At 50.8% G+C, this 21,608-nt stretch overlaps 1 protein-coding gene across 2 annotated transcripts in view; it reads left to right on the top strand.

Moving 5' to 3' along the window:
• Tnfrsf8 (TNF receptor superfamily member 8) overlaps positions 1 to 21,364 on the top strand; it is a 48,780-nt gene extending 27,416 nt beyond the window's left edge. Inside the window, exons 9-13 of one of the 2 annotated variants that reach the window (XM_006989046.4) lie at positions 2,515 to 2,613; positions 2,737 to 2,790; positions 11,631 to 11,656; positions 14,442 to 14,652; positions 19,100 to 21,364. In XM_006989046.4, coding sequence (XP_006989108.3) covers positions 2,515 to 2,613; positions 2,737 to 2,790; positions 11,631 to 11,656; positions 14,442 to 14,652; positions 19,100 to 19,344 — 635 coding nt within the window. In that variant the 3' untranslated portion in view covers positions 19,345 to 21,364. The remainder of the gene's footprint in view (positions 1 to 2,514; positions 2,614 to 2,736; positions 2,791 to 11,630; positions 11,657 to 14,441; positions 14,653 to 19,099) is intronic. The other variant, XM_042272534.2, reaches the window with a different exon arrangement.
• Positions 21,365 to 21,608: the final 244 nt, after the last annotated feature.

The raw sequence follows: 21,608 nt of genomic DNA, 5'->3' as shown, positions 1-21,608 counted from the left end.
CCAAAGCCAGTGGCAGAGCTGGGGTGGGGATTCCTTCCAGGGCTGTGGCCCGAAGTATGATATGGGAGTAGAGATTGACCCCAGCTTTCTGGCTTCTAGAGATGAGGCTCTGTCACTTCCTAATACTATTTCATTCTTGGGACAGGACCTTCTTTCCATGACTTCATACTCATGACCTGTAATTGCTACCCAAAGTATAGTTGCTAGGGGGTGTGTGTGACTCAGTTGGCTGAGTATTTATCTAGAATGCCCAAGACCCTGGGTTTGATCCCTACCAGGGTATACATGAGACTTAGTGCTGTGTGTCTGTAACCCAGTGCTGAGTGTGGTAGTGTGCGTCTGTAACCCAGTGCTAAGCACAGTAGTGCACGTCTGTAACCCCAGTGCCGAGAGATGGAGGTAGGAGAAGTTCAAGGTCGGGCCAGTGACATGGCTCCCTTGCCATCTGCCCTGCCCAAGGACTCAAGGACCTGAGTTTGGTTCCCAGAAATTATGTAGAGGTGGAAGGAGAGAACTAATTTCACACACCTAACCTAACACACACACACACACACACACACACACACACACACACACACACACGGAAAATTCTTTAAAACCAAACAAAAACCTCTAAGTATGGTGGTACATGCTTTTAATTCCAGCACTTCAGGTGGCAGAGGCAGGCAGATCTCTCTGAGTTCAGAGCCAGCCTGTACTACATGTTGAGTTCCAGGTCAGCCAGGGCTACATAGTAGCCTGATCTCTACCAGGGTATACATGGGGCTTAGTTCTGTATGTCCATAATCCCAGTGCTGAGCACAGTAGTGTAGTAGGTATACATAGTATAGCAGGTGTACATAGATCCTGTCTCAAGAAAAAAAATAGTTGTTAAAGGTCACCTTCCGCCATGTAGACAGTTCAAGGTCAGCCTGGGCCACATGAAACCCTATTTAAAAAGAAGTTATTGAACGAGTTACTGAATGATTAGGAGCTTAATTCTTTTCATCCTCCGTTTCCTCAGATGTAAAATGGAAAGCGAGTAGGCACCCAGGGTTGTCAGCATATAGCACATGTATGGTAAGCATATTACCGGAGCTGGATAGAGGCAGCTGCTGTCCATGCGAATGAGGTTAACACCAGGCAATTGGTTTTAGGACTAGCAGTACTAGTTGCGGACACAAGATGGCGATAGTTCTCAAGTTAACAGTTCTCAGTGTGTCATAGAAAAGTTTGAGGGTTGGGGCTGAGGCTTAGTTGGCAGAGTGCCTGCCTAGCTTGCCAGAGGGCCTGGGCACCGTCCTCAGAGCCACATAAACCGGGTGTGGTAGTACACACCTGTAATCCCAGCACCGAGGAGGTGGAGGTAGGTGATCCTGAGATCCCTATCATCCTTGGCTACACAGCAAGTTGTTTGAGGCTACCCAGATCTTGGCCCAATGTCACACAAAGGATACTTGAGCAGTAACTCCCGAGACCTGTACCCAACTAGCAATTGAATAATTAAGATCCCAGAGCAGGCTGTGTAAGGGCACTGGCATGGTCTAGGCTAGGTTCAGGGGTAGAGAGCGCTGGCCTCGTGTGTATTAGGTTGTGTTTGATCCTTGTTATTGTGTAAAAGGATGTGGGATACTGAAGTCACCTAGCCTGGCCTGGCCTGGGTGGTGACTCTCAAGTTGACTTTGGACAAGCTTCAGTTCCCTCCTTTGGCTTTGAAAAAGAACCCATTCATTTATGTGTGTGGTGTGTGAGTGTGTGCATGCCCATGCCGCGGTGTATGCGTACAAGTTAGAGGGCCACTTCTGTGGGGTTCCCTCCTCCACCTTCATGTTGTCTGGATACTGAACTCGGGCCCTCAGGCTTGCAGCAAGTGCTCTACCCTCTGAGCCGTCCCACCAGCCCTCCCCTGTTTTAACGGAGAGAACACGTGCTGTGTGTGCATGCTCTGTGCACAGCGGAGCCGAGCCTGCCTTCAGGAGCTGACGGTCTCAGAGGGTTTTCCTAACCAGCCTCCGCCCTCCCTATCCCAGCTAGCCATGGCTCTCAGCCTTCTGGAGTTCAATTCCTTCTTTACTCTGGCTCCTTTTTTGTTTGTTTGTTTTTATTTTGATATGGGGTCTCACTATGTAGCCTTGGCTGGCCTGGAACTAGCTGTGTAGACCAGGCTAACCTCAGACTCACAGAGATTCACATACCTTTGCCTCCCTACTGCTAGGATTACAGGTGTGCACCACTTTTACCCGGTTCAGTATGATTCTTTGGTGCCTTCATTTTTTACCCTCTAAATGGCTTGTTTTTCTTGCTTTCCGAGTTAGCTGATCAGCTTCCTGGAGCCAGATGAGGGAAGGTAGGCAGGTAAGGGCTGAATCAGATAGATGGTCCAGCTTGGAGAAGGTCCAGAACTGCTCACCTCAGTGGGACCCATGTCCCCGGAGAAGGAGGAAGTGGGCTGTGCCCAGAGCTGTCCTGTACGGCTGTAGGGAAGGTCCCTGGCTCCTAGCTGTCCACAGAGTACAGGACGGCACTGTGTTGCAGGGCCCATGCTCTTCTGGGTGGCCATGGTGATGCTGCTGGTTGGCTCCAGCTGTTTCTTCCTGTGTTACTGGAAGGCCTGCAGGAGGCGGATCCAGCAGAGTAAGTGTCTTGGGGTCCTGGGGAGGGTGGGCTGCTTTATGCCGGCCTGGTCTGAGTGTCTGCCCTGCCTGCCCCAGGGTACTGCTGCTCACCCCCTAAGTCCCACTCCTGGTATCTCTGCAGAGTTCCACCTGGACTACCTAGCCCAGACCTTCCAGCCGAAGATGGAGCAGGTGGGTGAGTATCTGGTGGGGCAAAGGGCTGCCTGGGCCAGGACGACAGGCACGTGACGTGGCCATGGTAGGCTCCGGGGCTGGGCCGACTCACACCAAAACACTGTCCACCGAGAGGGGGTTTTGAGTTGGAGAAGTTTCAGAAGTACATGCTCGTACCTCCTCAGCACTCCCCAGTCAGGGGGTTTTTGTATTTTGATGGTTTCAAGCTTGTTTCCATGAGCTGTGAGGCACGGCTCATTGAAACCGGTGTTTGCTTTCTTGACATTTTTCTAGTATTAGAGTTTCCATTGCCGTCAGTTCTTTTTTCTCTCTCTCTCTCTAAACATTCGTGAGAACAGTTTTGTTATAACGAGGAAGACAGAAAAAAAAAAGATAAAAAAACAAAAATAACACCTAAAGAGGCTAGGCTTGCAGGCAACTGAGTGAGGCTGGGGTCAGTGTTGTGTCTGAGCCTGGTTCTGGACCTCTGGCTTCCAGTGGGTCCCTTGATGTCTGGGCCTCAAGGGTTGAAATGAGAGGACGTTTAAGTCAGGGTGAGCACACAGGGTACAGGTGACCATAGATAGCCTAGGCAAGGGTGGGCATGGCCCGGGCAGTGTGGGCCTGAGCAGGCTGTGCATGGCCAGGGTAGGGTGGGCATGGCCTGGGCAGCGTGGGTCTGAGCAGGGTGTGCATGGCCAGGGTAGGGTGGGCATGGCCTGGGCAGCGTGGGTCTGAGCAGGGTGTGCATGGCCAGGGTAGGGTGGGTATTCACCCAGGCAGTGTGGGCCTGAGCAGGCTGTGCATGGCCAGGGTAGGGTGGGTATTCACCCAGGCAGTGTGGGCCTGAGCAGGCTGTGCATGGCCAGGGTAGGGTGGGTATTCACCCAGGCAGTGTGGGCCTGAGCAGGGTATGAATGGCCAGGGTAGGGTGTGCATGGCCAGGGTAGGGTGGGTATTCACCCAGGCAGTGTGGGCCTGAGCAGGCTGTGCATGGCCAGGGTAGGGTGGGCATGGCCTGGGCAGCATGGGTCTGTCCTGGAGCAGTGAGTCGTAAAGGAGAATTGATTCACTTCACTGCTGTTGTCCTGAGCACATCTTCAGCACAGGCTTTGTCTGGGCATAGGCTGTCCTAGCTCTTCCAACCCTCCAGACAAGTGTGGCAGCTGGTTAGAGTGGACAGCCAGGGGGACAGGCCCCACTCACTCCTCCTCTGCAGGGAGACTCTTATTCCCTTAGTGGAGGAAGAAGAGGAATAAGACCAGTGGTCTATACAGGTACAAGCAGGTGCCTGTCACCCGTCACCCAAATTGGCTCCGACATTAATTACGGCCAGTGTCCTTGGTACCTTTGCAAAGGCCAGACATCATCTCATTTTACTTCTGGAGTGGCCTTTTCAGCACCCCCCACCACTGCCTCCGTTTCCCAGATGAGCTGTGTGAGGCCCAGGAAGATGAGGTCAGCTGACAAAGGCCACACGGGAGGTGACAATAGGGTGGAGATCGGCCGTTGCTGTCACCGCGCTTTCCACGAACGGGGCGTCTCATCCTCAGCACTGCTGACGTTTGTCAGGAGATACTTGTTTACCAGAGAGAGCTTGAGCTGGGCACTGTAAGATGTCTAGCAGCCTGCCACATGCCAGGAGCAGCCCTCCTCAGCTGCGACAGAGCCCAGAGTGTACCCAGGCAGTCAGCCCATCATTTTATTCTATTTTTAATTAATTAATTTTGAGACAGGGCCTTTTGTAGCTTAGGCTGACCTCAAACTTGCTCTGCGGCTGAGATGACCTTGAACTTCTAACTCTTGCCTTTGAAGTACTCAGATTACAGGAATCCTGCTGACATGCCTAGTTGATGCGTAGCCGGAGATCGAACCCATGGCCTCATACATGCTAGGCGAGCACTCTTCAGCTGGGCGTATCCCCAGCCTTCAGTCCATCAGTCCTTCCCCTCAGTCCTCATTGACGGTTTTTTGAAATTATTCTTAAGGATGTGTGTATGGGGGCAGGTATGGGTGTGTGTGTGGTGTGTGAATGTGAGTGTGAGTACAGTTACTTTCAGGGAGTTACAGGTGGTTGTGAGCCACTTGACACAGGTGCTAGGGATTGAGCTAGAGTCCTTTTGAAGAACAGTTTGTGCTTTTTTTTTGTCATTTTTCTTTTTTCTTTCTTTTTCCTTTTTTTTTGTTTTTGTTTTTGTTTTTGTTTTTGTTTTTCGAGACAGAGTTTCTCTGTGTAACAGTCCTGGCTGTCCTGGAACTTGCTTTGTAGACCAGGCTGGCCTCGAATTCACAAAAATCCACCTGCCTCTGCCTCCCCAGTGTTGGGATTAAAGGCATGCGCCGCCGCCGCCGCCGCCGCCGCCGCCACCACCACCACCACCACCTGGCGTTCTTTTACTTTTTTAAAGGCAGCGTTTCTCTATGTATCCCAGGCTATCTCAGAAGTCACCTTGTAGACAAGGTTGGCCTTGAACTCACAGACATCCACCTGCCTATGCCTCCTGAGCCGGGACTAAAGGTGTGCGCCACCATGCCTGGCTGAGCGGTAGTGCTCTTAACCATGGCACCGTCTCTCCAGCTCTATCTTGCTGTTATCACAGGAAGATGGAGGCTAAAAAAATTGTTTTGCTCTGATGGAATTTCAGATTTCTAGATGTTGTAAACACAGTACGGAGAACTTACCTCTTCCAAAACAGTTCTGGGAGTATCTTACCAGGCTCGATTTCTTATCATCTTTGAATACCTCCCTGTGCATTTCATAATAACCAGAGCACTGCAATAAGACCATCAGAATCAGAGAATTCAGCCTGTTCTGTCACCACCAGTCAGTGCTCAGGCCAGACTGTGTTTGCTTGTTGGTTTGATATTTATTCTTTTTTTCCTGGTTTTTGAGACAGTGTCTCTCTGTGTAGCTCTGGCTGTCCTGGAACTTGCTCTGTAGACCAGGCAGGTCTTGAACTCACAGAGATCTGCCTGCATCTGCCTCCCAGTGCTGGGATTAAAGGTGTGTGCCACCACACATGACCAGACTGGGTTTCTTGATGTGTCCCAATAATGTCTTTGGCTTGGATCCCATGCTGCCATTGGTAAGCAGCTCTGTGGGGTTCCCTCTCATGTGGGTCAGTTCCCAGGCTCTTCCTTTGGTATCACAGCCTTGACAACAAGTAGAGTCATGAGCTGATCCGGCCTGTGGTCCTGACCTTGGCTCAGTCGAGTATTTCACTGAAAATGGACTTGAGTGTCAGTCTTTGACACTGGCTCTTTGGGGAGCTTTGTGCCAGGCTTCCATTGTTGCTTTTCTGGTGCTTGGAGCATTCTTGCGTGGGAGGCCAGCTCCCACCTTTTAAAGGGTTCCTAGGAGGAGGAGAAACTTAGATAGAATAAAATAAGAAACTTAGAGAAGCCGGGCAGTGGTGGCACACGCCTTTAATCCCAGCACTTGGGAGGCAGAGGCAGGCGGATCTCTGTGAGTTCGAGGCCAGCCTGGTCTGCAGAGTGAGTTCCACCAAAACTACACAGAGAAACCTTGTCTTGAAAAAACAAACCAAACCAAAACAAAAAACCCCTTTAGATAGAAAGATAGCAGAGAGGAGACAGACAGAAACACAGAATAGCTTCGGGAGGACTTGGATCAAAATCCACTGGCTCCTTCTGCCCCCTCAAAAGGGCTTTTTATAACAATGCCAAGGGGCAGGGCAAAAGACCTAGCTCAAAGCACACTGCACAGCCAAGTGCAAACCCTTCCAAACACCTGGTAACCACACCCCTGGTCCAGTCATTCCCTTATGCAGCTCTGCTGGGTAAAGCGAACTCAGATTCTCAGACCCCGAGTAGGTTCTCACTAGGAAACCTCTGTGGGTCTCTACACTCTTGAACGTCCATCTGCCAGGCTGCACCTGATAATGGCTTTACCGTTGAAGGAGGGTTTTGAGACTGTGTCAATAACCTGTTCTGCTTTCTATCATGCTTTTGTTTCCTGGTGAGTGTATTTATGTCTCTGTGGATTCATGGTTTCTTTCTCTATTTTTTTTTTTTTTTTTAGTTTTTCGAGACAGGGTTTCTCTGTGTAGCTTTGCGCCTTTCCTGGAACTTACTCTCTAGATCAGGCTGGCCTCGAACTCATAAAGATCCGCCTGCCTCTGCCTCCCGAGTGCTGGGATTAAGCCACCACCGCCTGGCTTCTTTCACTATCTTAATGTTGCCATCATTGTAGCAGACTCTTGGTCACTACCCCAGAGCTGAGAAGCAGGAATCACTCAGGACACGTCCTTGTCCTCTTGAGTTGGCAATACCTTTTTTGTTTGTTTTTGATTTTTTGAGATAGGGTCTCACATAGCTCAGGTGTCCTCAAACATGTCATGTAACTGAGACTAGCCTTGAACTTGTGTCTTTTTTATATATTTTTTGTTTGTTTGAGACCGGTTCTCACTCTGTAGCCATGGCTGGCACGAATACAGAGACCCACCTGCTTCTACCTCCCAAGTTGCTGGGGCTCCAGATGTGTACCATCATGCTCTTTTGAAGTGTTGGGGATCGTCCTCCTTTCTGGAGCCCTTCCAGGCTGGGGAGCCCATTGACTCTGCCTGCTGGGTTCCCAGTTGCAAACTCCTGCACTGGGGCTGTCCTGCCTCTGCCTCTGTAGTGGGCGTGGCGGGGAGGGTTCAGCGCCGCCTTTGGAACACTCAGGAGATGCCTCCCCGGGGCCCCCACTGTACAGAATGTCCTGGACTTGGATCCTAGGCTGCCGGATGGATTTACGAGAATATTGTGATTATTCCAAAAAGCAAGGAAACCGACAAATAAGGTCCGGCAGGCTAAAGCTGTGGCTTTAGGGGAAGAGCACTTGGGCAATCTGAACTCTGCCCTTGGCAGGATCCGCTTCGGGTCTTCTTCAGGGAACACAGGGTTGTAAAGGGCTGTTGATAGATGCTGGGGCCTTCTAGATCCTGCCTTTAAATTTAAAAAAAAAATTAATTAATTAATTTATTGTTTGGCTTTTCAAGACAGGGTTTGTCTATGTAGCCCTGGCAGTCCTGAAACTGCTTTTTAGACCTAGCTGGCCTTGAACTCAAAAATCTGCCTGCCTCTGCCTCCTGAGTGCTAGGATCAAAGGCGTGGGCCATCACCTCCCAGATTAGATTCTTTTTTTTTTTTTTTTTTTTTTTTCAGACCTTGATGTTAGTGTGTGCTTGTTTCTGAGAATTGAAATCTATCTTTTCTTTCTCCTGTCATAGAGTGTCTAAGCTGTGGTAGCATCTGGGGCTTCACATAGGTGTCCTGAGCACCTTCCCTTGGCAATAATTTAACTTGAAAAAGTTCTAAAGAGACTTCATTTTTTTTTGTTTGTTTTTTGTTTGTTTGTTTTTTCAAGACAGAGTTTTTCTGTGTAATAGCTCTGGCTGTCCTGGAACTCATTTTGTAGATCAGGCTGGTATAAAACTCATAGAGATCCATCTGCCTCTGCCTCCCAAGTGCTGGGATTAAAGGTGTACGCCCAGCTCAAGACTTTACTTTTTAGAAGAACTCTGTTCCTTTCCTCCTGAGCGCTCCCTGCCACTCCCCCTGCAGCTGTGGGGGACAGGACCGCCCGATGTAGACGTTTGCAACTGGGAACCAGGCAGGCTTAGTCAGTTGGCTCCCTCGGTGGAGAGATGACCTGGAAGGGTTCCAGAAAAGAGGACGGTTGTCAGCATCTCAAAACAGAGCATGGTGGTACCTACCTGGAGCCCCAGCACTCGAGGGACAGAGGCAGGTGGTGTATGCCTTTAATCCCAGCAGAGGCAGGTGGGTCTGTGTGTAATCATACAGCCCAGGCTACATAGTGGGAATCTATTTCAAAGCCAGATGTGATGCTGCACACTTGCAAGGTGAGACAGTACGATCAGGAGTTCAAGGTCATCCTCAGTTAGTTACCAGTCTTACTTCCCTCCCCAAACCGAGAAAATAAAGGTTCCAGTGTGCCCATACCCAGCTGATTTTATTATTGACCTCTTATATTAGAGTGGTACATTTATCACAGTTGAATAAATATACAGTAATGTATTGCTTGCTTATTTATTTATCTATCTATCTATCTATCTATTTATTTATTTATTTATTTATTTATGTTTTTCGAGACAGGGTTTCTCTGTGTAGCTTTGAAGCCTGTCCTAGAACTCGCTCTATAGACCAGACTGGCCTTGAACTCACAGAGTTCTGCCTGCCTCTGCCTCCGAGTGCTGGTATTAAAGGTGTGCACCACCACCACCCTGCTTTTTTTAATTTTTAAAATATGTATATGGGCATTTGCTTGTATGTCTGTAACTGCTCACATGCATGGTGCCCACTAAGGCCAGAAGAGGGCGCTGGATCCCTTGAAATTGTAGTTAAAAAGGTTGTGAACCACCATGTGGGTGCTGAGAACTGAATCCCAATCCTCTGGAAAAGCAGCCAGTGCTCTTAGCCTCTCGGCCATCTCTCTAGCCTCAATGTATCGTGATTAAGTAACAAAAGCCACACTTTATTCTTTCTTTACTTATTGTTTCTTAAGGTGTCAGGGACCCTTCTCCCATTCAGTCAGACATCTTAAGCTCCCCTGGCCTGTTTACAGCCTCTCAGACTTCCTTTTGACCTAAGTGGCCTTTGACATCACTGGTTAGATGTTTTGCAGGATTCCCTCTACTGGGACTTGTCTAAAATTTATTTTGTACAATGAGACCAGGGTTCTGGACTCGTAGGAGGAAAACCACAGAGCACAGAGCCGTGCTCATCACACACTTTTCTCCAGATGACTTCTCACAGAAATTCTACTGTGTGCGTGTGCACGTGCGTGCGTGTGTGCGTGCGTGTGTGCGTGTGTGTGTGTGTGTGTGTGTGTGTGTGTGTGTGTGTGGTGTGCACATACTTGCACTGGGAACAGAGCCCTTCACACTTAACAGACAATGGTTCCACACTAATCCTGCCCTGCTCCCCATCCCCCACCTCCAGCCTCACCCGCTGTTTTGAGATCTCTATTCTATCTTCCTAAACGTCTCAGAAGTTGGCCAGGTCTGTCCCATTTCCCAGATAAAAAGGCTGAGTCTTAGAACTGTGAAGCAGAGCTGGTTTCCCTCCAAGGAGGTGTTGAGCAGCTGGCTGAGCCACACTATTGTTTGGCACTTGGCATCTTTTCAATTTTGAAGTAATTATAAACACTCCTGCTTTTGTCTTCATTAGTGTGACTTCCTGAGGGTGTGGTCCCTATGGGGGGCAGTGTTCCCTGGTTCAAAGGCACCAAGGGTCCTAGCCAGAAAGCCCTATAAAGAGACAGCGCCTCCTTCCATGCAGCATCCCAGCCCCAGCTCACAAGCCTTTCTCAAGACGGAGTTCAGCATCTTTCTTGTTCTTTCTCAAGACGGAGTTTAGCATCTTGTTCTTTCTCAAGACGGAGGAGTTCAGCATCTTGATTCTTTTCTTGCTACTCGGGCGCACACTTTTTTCTTCTCCAGGTTCCCACAATGACTTGGCACCACATGTCAGTTGACAGATTGCAAAACTCAGGATTGCTTCCAAAGGACAAAGATTTAGTTTCACTGATGTTGCTTTTAAAACAGTCAGTTAAACCTTGCCCCACAAAATGAAAATCAGACAAATAAAACAAGCAAACCCTGGGCTGGAGAGATGGCTCAGTGGTGAAGAGCACTGACTGCTCTTCCAGAGGACCTGGGTTCAATTCCAAGCACCCACATGGGGGCTCACAACTGTCTGTAATTCTAGTTCCAGGAGATCTGACACCTCTTCTGGTCTCCTTGGGTACCAGACATGCGTGAGGTGCACAGACACACCTGCAGGCAAAACACTCACACATAGAGAATAATAAAAAAATTTAAAAAACACACCCATCAAACCGAACTCCTTATGTCTCATGGCAGAGTGTACCTGAAGTGTCAGTGGCTCGGATTGGTGGTTAGTGGCTACCTCAAGAGAACAAGCCACGACTTCCCAAAGTGACCATTCTTCTGGGGACAGTGGTTACCAGGTTACATCAGCAAGGCACATTTGCTAACCTGAGACTTGGTCGTGTCATTTTATGAGGGAGTTGTTCTGAGCATCACTTCAGTCTATTTCCCTGCAAGACGAGCTCATGCCAAGCTGCAGTGGCCTCATGACATTTCAGTTTGTTGTCGGTTAATCTGCTGTGCACATGTCAAATAGGATTTGGGGTCAAGCTACTGAGCCAGAAAGCATGTTCTGGAAGCAGCTCCTCTGGCATGCTGTCCTTCCCTGGCGTGGTTGCCTTGTCAGTGTGAACCTGATTGGCATTACAGGGTCCCTGGGTGGCCTCCTGGGACTCAGTAACAGTTCTGTCCCCCTATAATATGTTTCATGGTGGGCCTGGGCTAGCTTGCATTGGTAATGTGGCTGCCGCCTCCTTTCTCAGGTGGCTGGTGAGCTATGGTTAAATGTTACCATGTTCTTGGGTAGCTAGTCTTTAAGACAAAAGGATACAGGGGTGAATGGCAGGGGCTGAGGTGAGCAGAGAAAGGTTGGGTCCTGAGAGTTGTGGCCCAGGCATCTCCAGAGCCCTCAGATGCCACCTCAGGGTGGTTCAAAGAGAAGTGAGGCAGACAGAGCAGGAGTGCCCTTGAGGGCTGCAGCCTGGGCTCCTTTGGCTTGTGGAAGGGAGGCCCCAGCTCACTCCTCCTCCAGAAACTGGCTGCAGGCATGCCAGGGGCTCATCCTGAAATTAGCTACTGCCAGCCTGGGAGCTTGAGCCCCGGGGTGGGCAAGGCTCAGCCCCACTGAGATCCTAGGGTGTTGTCTGTTAACAGATGGCGAGTGCTGGAGGGGTGTCAAACTCTCGTTGGTGACGTGGTGACATCACTACCTTTTTTTTTTTTCCAGATTTCAGACCTACTGAAAAACCAGCTGTAAGTGCCATCTCCAACACCCCCCACCCCACCCCCACCCTCCAGCTTCTGTCATCTTGTTTTGACTTCTTTCTTCACAGATCTGTGCTTTCAGGGCTGCTGGGCTCATAGGAAGACAGGCGAACTAGCCCCTTCCCTGGCACCCAGGCTTCCAGGTCGAGAAGCTAGGAGCCCAGGGCTTTGACCTGGGGCCCCATGGTAGGGTTTGGCCAGGGACAGAGAGCCCCACCTCACAGCAACCTCCAGCTCCTGGCTCAGCCCCAGGGGATTTCCAGCAGGGATTGCAGACAGCAGTTTGGTTTGGGCCACTTTGAGGTACTAAGTCTGGTCTGGAGGGAGGCTGTGATTATTTCTCTCTCTTTACTCTGGGAGGCCTGCCCTCTGAGCTAAATGACATACACCACCAGCAGCAAGGGCTTGCCAAGCTGGCTGCATGTGTTGAGCAATTACTATCTGCTAGGCACTCCTGCTCCCTCCCCTGCCCTCTTTTCAGCCTTTCCCTGGGCAGCCCACGCTGACCTTGAAATCCAGGTGTGCACCACCACATCTGGCTTGCTAGACACCTTTCTTTGTGCTTTTTAGAAGTTACCTCAGAGAGTCCTGACTCTCAGGAGTTGGTAGTCTTCTCACATTTAGTTAAAGAGGAAATGGCAATCGGACAAGTTAGGGGTTACCCAGTTGGTGACTCTATTAGAACCCTTCAGAACTGGGGCTGGACCCCGGTCCCCTAGCAGTCTCCTTTGGGGACACTTGCATCACTTCTTACAGAGTGCTCCACATGTGCCGGTGCCAGGTGCAGGCCTTGGCAGGGCCTGTGCTTTTGCTGAACCCTCTTTTTTTTTTTTTTTTTTTTCCATTTTTCAAGACAGGGTTTCTCTGTGTAGTTTTGGTGCCAGTCCTGGATCTCGCTCTGTAGATCCGCCTGGCTCTGCCTCCCGAGTGCTGGGATTAAAGGCGTGTGCCACTGCCACCCAGCTGCTGAACCCTCTTTAAGCTTGTTCTGGAGGAGACCTGTCCGTTGTCAGGCTGCCCAGGGACGTGTGATGGTGGGGTGAAGCTGAGGGGGGATGGGGGAGGGGTTCAGGATGAGGCACCTGCTTGAGGCCATGTGGTAGGTGCTTATGGCTCACACAGTTTTTGCCTTTTTTCCATTGAGCAAATTGCTTATCTCTCTTTCTCTTTCTACCCCGCCCCTTTCTCTCTCTCTTTCATAACAGCTACGTTTTTTCTCAGTTTACTCTTTTTGTTTTTAATTTTATTTTTTTGTGTATGAATGTTTTGCCTGCATGTATGTCTCTGTACCACGTGCATTCAGAAAGGGGCATCAGATCCCCTGAAACTGGAGTTAGAGATGGTTGTGAGTCACTGTGTAGGTGCTGAGAACCAAACCATGGTCCTCTGGAAGAGCGGCCAATGCTTTCAACCACTGGGTTTTGTTTTTCCAGTTCCTTATTTGTTTATTTTTGAGACAAGGTCTTAATGTAGCCCAGACTGGCTGAAAATTCATTATGCAGCTGAGGATGACCTTGAACTTCTGATCCTCCTGCTTTCACTTCCCAAGTGTGAGGATTACAGGCTTGCACCATGCCTGGCTAAAATTAGTGAGGCTTGTTTGTTTGGTATGGTTTGGTTTGGTTTTTCCTGTCCTGGGAATCAAATCAGAGTGCTAGGCGAACACTACAATTGTGAGCTATATCATCAGCCCTGGCCTTTAAATTATCATAAAAGAATAACCAAGATTACATAGCTCTGTTCTTTGAATCCCTCAACCTGGGTCCTTTTGAAGACTGAAGGTGAATGTCACACACCAGGTGTCTCATTTCCCTTTGTACTGAACTCATAAACTTGAGAAACCAACACATTTCTAAAGATGTGCTTTTGTTTTTTAAAACTGTGTTAGGATGCAGTTAAAACTTCTCTCCCCAGAATTTGGGAGTGAAGAGGTACCAGAAGGTGGTGAGCCTAGACTTCAACATTTAGATCTTGGCTAGAAACTTACTGTCTGTGTGGCCCTGGGTGAGTTGGTTGCCCCACTCCTCCAGGCCTCAGTTTCTCCATCTGTAAGAGAGGCAGGTGCTAATATTACAGCTGTGCGGGTGGTTGTGAGGGTGGCACATCACTCTTAGTAGCTGAGTATGTGAGTCACTGACTGCTGCTGAGCACAGAGTGAGTTGAGGATGTGGCTCAGTGGGGTGGGTAGAGTGCTTGCCTGGTAAGCACAAAACCCTAAGCTGGCCCTACACAGACTGGGCATGGTAACACCTCTACCCCCCACTCAGTGTTGGGGAGATGAAGGCAGGAGGATCAAAAGTTCAAGGTCATCCCCAGCTGTATAGCAAGTTTGAGGCCAGCCAGGATGGACGACAGGGGACTGTCACACAAAGACAAAGCAATAGCTGACTGTATACCTTTAATCCCAGCCCTTGAGAAGCAGATGGGTCCCTGTGAGTGCATGGGCCAGCCTGGGTCCCTGTGAGTTCATGGGCCAGCCTGGATCCCTGTGAGTGCATGGGCCAGCCTGGGTCCCTGTGAGTTCATGGGCCAGCCTGAGTCCCTGTGAGTTCATGGGCCAGCCTGGTTTATATATTAAGTTCTAGGTCAGCCAGAGCTATATGGTGAGACATTATCTCAATTAAAAAACAAACATAACCATGAAAAAAAAAATTCTTGAGAATGCCACACACAAGTGCCTCATGCTGTCATGTGGCTTGAGGCAGCTTTAAAGCTCCCTGGCAGTTTGGTGGCGTTGAGGGAACCCTGCCTCAGCTCTTACTCCTGTTCACAGCAGCTGAAGAGAAGTGAGTCAGTGACAGATCCCATCACAGGACACAAGTCGAGCCCAGTGAACCCTCCAGCTGTGGAGACTTGTACCAATGTTGGGGCGGCCTGTCTGGAGAGCCTGCCACTGCTGGAAGAAAGCACAGCTGGGAATCCTTTGGCCCCCAGGGAACCTCCAGAGCCCCGAGTATCCACGGAACACACGAATAACAGGATTGGTGAGTCCTTCTGTTGGGAGGTCCTGGTCTGATCAAGTGTGGAAGGGAGATGGATGCTGAGCCATGGATGGGGCTGGGGGAGGGAGGGATACATTCCTCCCCCCTCCTGCTCACTCTGTCCCAGGTCAAGCTTCTGTCCAGGAAGAATGACAGGAGTGTCACTTCATGGGGACTACTGGGGACATTCACTGAGTGAGTGCAGTGTTTGTCATTATTAAAGAGAAAGAGACTCTTTCCCCACTAGCCTAATACAGAGCCTGAAGGGGGGAAGGAAGGGAAGCAGGCTGGTGACGTCAGACACTTCACTGGCAACATCTCTTCATGTCTGTCACATACTTCTGGGAATGATGACTTTACTCCTCTTTCATGGCTGGGGCAACTGAGGCTTGGGGTAGGAGTGTGGAGTGAGTTTTCTTGTTGAATTGCTGAGTCACATCTGCTGGTTTGGCCATAGCACCCATGGGTCTCAGCAGGAGCCCAGAGACCAGCCCTTATTCCCCAGCATTTCCGTCTCTACTGCCCTCCTGCCAGGACCAACATCTGCTGTGGCTCCTATGGGCCCTGCCTCCTTCGTCTCTACTGCCCTCCTGCCAGGACCAACATCTGCTGTGGCTCCTATGGGCCCTGCCTCCTTCCTCACTTCCTACCACCCCAGAAACACATCAGTGGTTCTCAACCTGTGGGTCGCAACCCTTTCAGCAAACCTCTGTCTCCAAAACTTATTTACATTATGATTTATAACAGTAGCAAAATTACAGTTATGAAGTAGCAATGAAAATAATTTTACAATCGGGGGTCGCCACACCATGAGGAACTGTATTAAAGGGTCACAGCATTAGGGAGGTTGAGAACCCCTGATATATATTGTCCTCACCATCTCAGGATAGAGTACTCAATTCTCACTCTGGCATTCAAGGCTGGTCTTAGCCCTCTGCTCCATCACACCCAACACATCCGCTCTCCCTCTTAGGAATGGTTTTCTGATTTTCAGCTCTCTCTCCCTCCCTCCCCCTCCCCCTAAGCACCTCTGCAGGGCTGTTTCTTCACCCAGAGCAGGCAGCTCCCCTTCTTTGAGCCCCCCTCCTGTCCTGGAGGCGGCCTTCTCTCTGTGTACCCTGAACAAGCCAATGGTCTCTGCGGAGCTTCTCTGCCCAGTGTCCCAGCCCCCGGCTCTCCAGGCCAGATGCTCCCCGGGCCCTGTCACCTTCTCTGGGTGTTGCTGGGAGGGCATTGGTGAGGGCTCTTCACATGTCCATGGCCGTCTGTGGAGGTGAGAGCTCTCTCGAGCTGTCATTGTCTCAAAGAAATGTTTGCAGCTTTCGGTAACTCTATTTGGAAAGAATGTGTTTGAGAAAACACTGCCAAAGATCCTCGGTTTCCCAAGAAGTCCTCTGGCATCTGAGTCCAAGATGACTGCAGGGCTTGGAACTTGGAGACAGGGCCAGAGCCTGTGCAGGGAGGGAGGTGGCGAGGGCTGGGGGTGGGGGTGGGGCTGCTGAGGGAAGGTCTCGGAGATCCTCTAGGACACCAGGACCCAAGCGACACTTTGTCCTCTTAGTGACACACCAGAAGTGCAGCCTCCCCATTCAGTTCCCAACAGGGACAAAGGGGTTTAAACCTTCCCCCCGCCCTCCCCCCACCCCGCACCCCCTTCTCCTTTCCTTCACCTGACTAGGACACTTCCCGTGGAGCTGGGATCTGAGCAGCTGGGGGTGGACAACCTGTGATGGGTGGAGCCAGAGGGTTAGGACCCATAGACAGGAGAGGGCAAAAGCCTGGGTCTGGTCTTGGCTTCCTCTGCTCTCCCAGCGCCTCTCTCCCTACATTACTTTCCAATACCTCCTCTCTCTCTTAAATATTTATTTATTTATTTATTTATTTATTTATTTATTTATTTATTTGTGTACATACATGTGTGCACATGTGTGTTTGCGCACATGCGTGCATGTGTCACAGTGTGCATGTAAAGGTCGGAGGACAACTTGCATGTGTCCGTTCACTCCTTCCACCTTGTGGGTCTCAGGGATCGAACTCAGGTCTTGGTTTGGCAGCAACTACTTTTATCTGCTGAGCCATCTTGAAATACCTCCGTCTCTCATCTATATATAATTTTATTTATTTATTTGTTTATTTATTTATTTATTTATTTATTTATTTATTTATTTATTTATTTATTTATTTAGTGTGTGTGTGTGTGTGTGTGTGTGTGCGCCACGGCATGAGTGTGGAGGTCAGAGAACGACTTTTGGGAGTCACTTCTCTGCTTCAACCTTGTGAGTCCTGGGGACTGAGCTCTGGTTGTTGGCTTGGTGTCGGGCAGGCACCCTGTGCTCCACCCCTCATCTCCCTGGCCCCTCATCTCTCTGTCCTGTGCTCCTCTGGCCTCTTCTCAGGCCAACCCAGCACCTGACCTATTTCCCGCCTGTCTTTTTTAGTACCAGAGATTGAACCTGGTGCCTTCTATATGCTAGGGGAGTGCCCTACTACTGAACTATATCCCATTCATCTTGGCTTATTTTCATTTTAAATTTAAAATGTGTGTGTGTGTGTGTGTGTGTGTGTGTGTGTGTGTGTGTGTGTGTGCAGAAGCCAGAGGTTGACATTGGTTGTCTTGATTGCACTCCACCTTACGTCTCCCAGCGTGGTCTCTCACTGGAACCGAGACTCTGGAACGGAGACTCACTGGTGCAATTAGCCCAGCTAGCCAGCTTGCTCAGGGATCCCCTGTCTCTGCCTCCCACATGTTGTTACAGGCACTGCCACACCCACCCAAGCATTACATGGTTGCTGCAGGTCTGAACGTTTGTCTTCATGATTGTATGACCAGTACTTTGCCTGCTAGGCTACCCCCCTGACCTATGTCTGTTTTCTGGATTTGTCTGTTTTTTTTTTTTTTAAAGACAGGGTCTCATGTAGCCCAGGCTAACCTTGAACTTGCTTTGCACCCAAGGAACTTCTGATCCTCAGGCCTTGGCCAATTGCTGCTGTTCCAAGCTTGCAATTCTGCACATGCCCCCAGCTCCCGTTTTACTTTTTTCCTTGAGACAGACTCTGACTGAGTTTCCCAGGCTGGCCTTGAACCCACTCTCTTTGTAGCCCAAGCTGGCCTTGAACTTGCTGTCTTCCTGCCTCAGCTTCTCCAGATTTACAGCCTGGCTCCCATCTTTGGCCAGCCAGCCCCTCCATCAAGCCTTGATGGAGGATGTGGGGTGCGGGCTGAGGCCCGCTCTTGCTGTGGGACCCATGGGACACACAGTTGGTGTCTTTCTCGTGCCCTTCCCTCCACTTCTTGTTGTTTCCTCTACTTCTCTCTTTCCTGGGTGTGTGAGAAACCAAAATAGAAGCGCTGCCATGGTGCAATGCTCTTAGGCATGCCTGGGCATCTGGGAGACTCTGGGCTTCCTGAATCTGAGGGTGTAACCCGGAGGCAGGGGTCCATGTCCCCCCTGCCTCCACCCACCCCCACTCTTAAGTTCCTTTTTGAGCTTCCCCATTCCATCTGCAGAGTCCATTGCAGGATGGGGCAGGGGGTGGGGTGTAGCTCCTGGCTGAAGCCATAGGTGCCATGCCCAGTGGGCAGAGTCAGCTGCTTCTGTGAATCCAGACTTTTTCTGCTTCCCAGTGCAAAAGGCTTTGTTTCCCCAAGGCTCCCTGACTCCCCCCATGGATCAGCCTGTGCTCAGAACTGTAGCATGCCCTAGTGTTGGGGACTGGGTTATCCATCCCTGACACTCATCATCCACCCTGCTGGCTGGCAGTGAGGCTCAGGAGCTGGTCCACAGAAACACGGAGCCCCTGGCCACTGTTGCATATTATCAGGGCCCAGGCTTCTGAAGGGCATGGCCAAACAGCCAAGTTTGCCTGGATTGATGAGGCTCCTGGGACATGGGACCATGAGTCCCAGGCGAACTGGGTCACATTGGTCACCCAGGGTGTTTTAGGCGTGTGGATGAAAGTGGAAAGGGTAGCCAGGTGGCTGGATGTTTCTTTGGAGATGTCTCCTAACCTTATTTGCTGACCTTGGGGAGGCCTCAGGTTCTTAAAGAAGCCATGCTGTGGATTAGATTGGTGGTGGTGGTAGTGGTGGTGGTGGTGGTGGTGGTGGTGGTGGTGGTGGTGGTGGTGGTGGTGGAGGAGGCGGCGTAGGGCAGTTCATGGGAATGATGGGCCTCAGAGCTGGCACTTGAGAAGAGCCAGGGACGTGTGTGGCTCTGCTCTGTTTCCCAGTATTCTTTTTATCCTGGCCTCTTTCACTGCTTATTTCCTGGACTGATTGTGTTCTTTCTCTGCTCATCTCTGATGGCATGCCTAGGAAATCATGGGTGGCCCCCCAAAATCTCTCCGTGCAGGAGAGGTGGCCTTATCTGTCTGAAGTCACCCAGCAGGTGAGGTGGAAGTGGGCTGAGGCTCTGGTCTGGCTTCCTTCATCCATCCTCTTGCTTTACAGAGAAAATCTACATCATGAAGGCTGACACAGTGATTGTGGGCTCTGTGAAGACCGAAGTCCCTGAAGGCCGGGCTCCAGCAGGATCGACCGAACCTGAGTCAGAAGCTGAATTGGAAGTGGACCATGCCCCTCACTACCCGGAGCAGGAGACAGAACCACCGCTGGGCAGCTGCACTGAGGTCATGTTCTCAGTAGAAGAAGGAGGAAAAGAGGACCACTGGCCCATGACTGTCTCTGAGAAGTGACACCTGTGTTAGCTGGGGCCAGAAAGCAGCTGAGTGTATCCTGGAGATCAGGTTAGCTCCAAGCTGGGAACCTACTGTGGCCTGAACTAAAGCCCCAGCATACAGTGGGATAGCCCAGAATGAAGCCTTCAGCTGCTACCATGAACACTGGCTCCTGTGCCCCAGGAGTGGGCACTCACTGTCAGGCTAGTGTCTGCTAAGGGAGAAGCCAGGGGCTGGTTCCAAGCCTCCTTGCCCACACCCTTGTGCCCTGCCTTCTCTCAGGGGATGGCTTTACTGGCATGCTACCAGCCTCCGGATGCCGTACACACGGCTCCCTGCGGGCACAGAACCAGCACCTGTTGCCCCTACTCCTGAGGCAAAGGGAAGTTAAAGGACAGACACTCATCCCCACTGGCACCGTGACAGCCTGCACCCATCACACAAGACCGCACCACAGGGAGTGCACAGAGAGACTCTCCTGGCCCAGCTTCCCTGTTCTGAAGCCTACAAAATGGGCTAGATGCAACTCATTGTCCTCGGATGACCCTACCATGCAGCCTTTGGGGACTCAGATGTCTTTGGACCCCCAAGCAGCTGCAGTGACCTCCCTCTCCCACCCAGCGCTGCTAGAGGCTCTGCTTTGCCCAGGGACTTCCTGTCACATGGAGATGGGAGCACTGCCATCCTGGGGGGGGGGGCTCCACTCTCTGTGCCACCCTCGATTCCACCCTAGAAATGAAGAAGCATTTGTCCTTAAGCCACCAGGATCAGGCCTGGCATAAAGCTCCCTGCTCCAGCAGGTCGGAGCCTGGATGTTGGAGGCAGGCTGGTCACATTGCTCTGTGCCCACTGTGAAGAGGCAACACTGGTGGACATGCCTGGAGCTCTGCTCTTAGTTGTTGTTGTTTTTTAAATTCCCTTTGAGGCGCTGGGAATTGAACCCACGGCCCTGTACATTCCAGGCAAATGTCGCAGGGCTGAGTTACATCCTCAATCCCAGCATTTCACACTAAGCACTGAAGCTGCTGTGACTCCCAGCCTGGCTCACTCCCAGGGACCTGCAGCCTCTTGTAACAAACAGGCAGCTGACTGGATGACACGTCTCCCGGTCTGTGGCAGCCTAGGGACTCTGGACTTACCCTTGGGCCAGGCAGGGAGAGTTCTGTTTACTCACCAGCTGCTCACTTCTGGAGGAAGCTGGGGCCCTGTGAGGAATCACGAGGGGAGTTTCTGAAACTGCCTGGATCTCTGCGGGAAAGTTGGAGCAGCTGGGTGCCACCAGGGTGCCATCGGAGGCCTAGACCAGGGTCTGGATACTGGCCAGAAGGGATATGTGTGGGGCCTGGATAGTTGCCCAGCTGCCTTGTGCAAGTACACAGTGGATGTGTGGGCATACCCAGTGACGCTAAAGCCCTGTCATGGTGACCACATGGATGCCACACTCCTGAGTGGAAGATATTGCTAAACTTTCTCTCTCTCTCTCTCTCTCTCTCTCTCTCTCTTTCTCTCTCTCTCTCTCTCTCTCTCTCTCTCTCTCTCTCTCTCTCTCTCTCTCTCTCTCTGAGATAGGATCTTTTTCTGTATTTCTGTATTCTAGGCTAGACTCAAACTCGATATGTAGCCCAGGCTGACCCTGATCTGTGACCCTCCAATGTCTACTTCCTGAGTGATTTCAGGCTTGACCCACCACGCCAGACTGCCACACACTTCAACCAAGTGATATATTCCTTTGCAAAGTGACCCTTCACACAATTTTTGACCCTCTAAATATCCGGAAGGGCCTGCAAAACCGTGGAAGTGTGAGGTTGTAGACTGATTACAGAAATGAGTGATGAGGGACCGCTGAGCACAGAGGCTGGCAGCTGACCCTCTAACCCCAGAGGGGACACTCTCCATGAGCATGGGCACTCACAGCTGAGGACAGGAGCCTGTGACCAGCTGTGTTCCCCTTAACTCTTTCCTTGTCCATCCAGGCAGTGTCTTCCTGATAAAGGCTTGTCCTCCAAGGATGCTGAGAATAAATGGTCTCTGCTCACAAGGCTCCCTTTGGTGTTTGTAGGAAGAATCCTGGGCCTCTCTAGGACTTTCTTCCTACAGGCAGGTTTGGGCCCCACAGCTTTGGAAGAGGGCAAACTCTTCCATGTTGCTGGCAGAGCTGGGGGTCTGTGGAACCCAGGGCTTCTGTGGCTGAGCAGGAGAGGCCCTGCCACCCTGCACACACAGCAGGGCAGAGCTCCAGCTCCAGGCAGTCAGCCCAGAGTCTCTCCTCGCTGGCTCCTGTC

Source organism: Peromyscus maniculatus, chromosome 2 (genome assembly GCF_049852395.1).
Source record: "Peromyscus maniculatus bairdii isolate BWxNUB_F1_BW_parent chromosome 2, HU_Pman_BW_mat_3.1, whole genome shotgun sequence".
Lineage (NCBI taxonomy): Eukaryota > Metazoa > Chordata > Mammalia > Rodentia > Cricetidae > Peromyscus > Peromyscus maniculatus.
The sequence above is the reverse complement of the archived record's forward strand: the minus strand, read 5'-3'. Positions and strand labels throughout refer to the sequence as shown.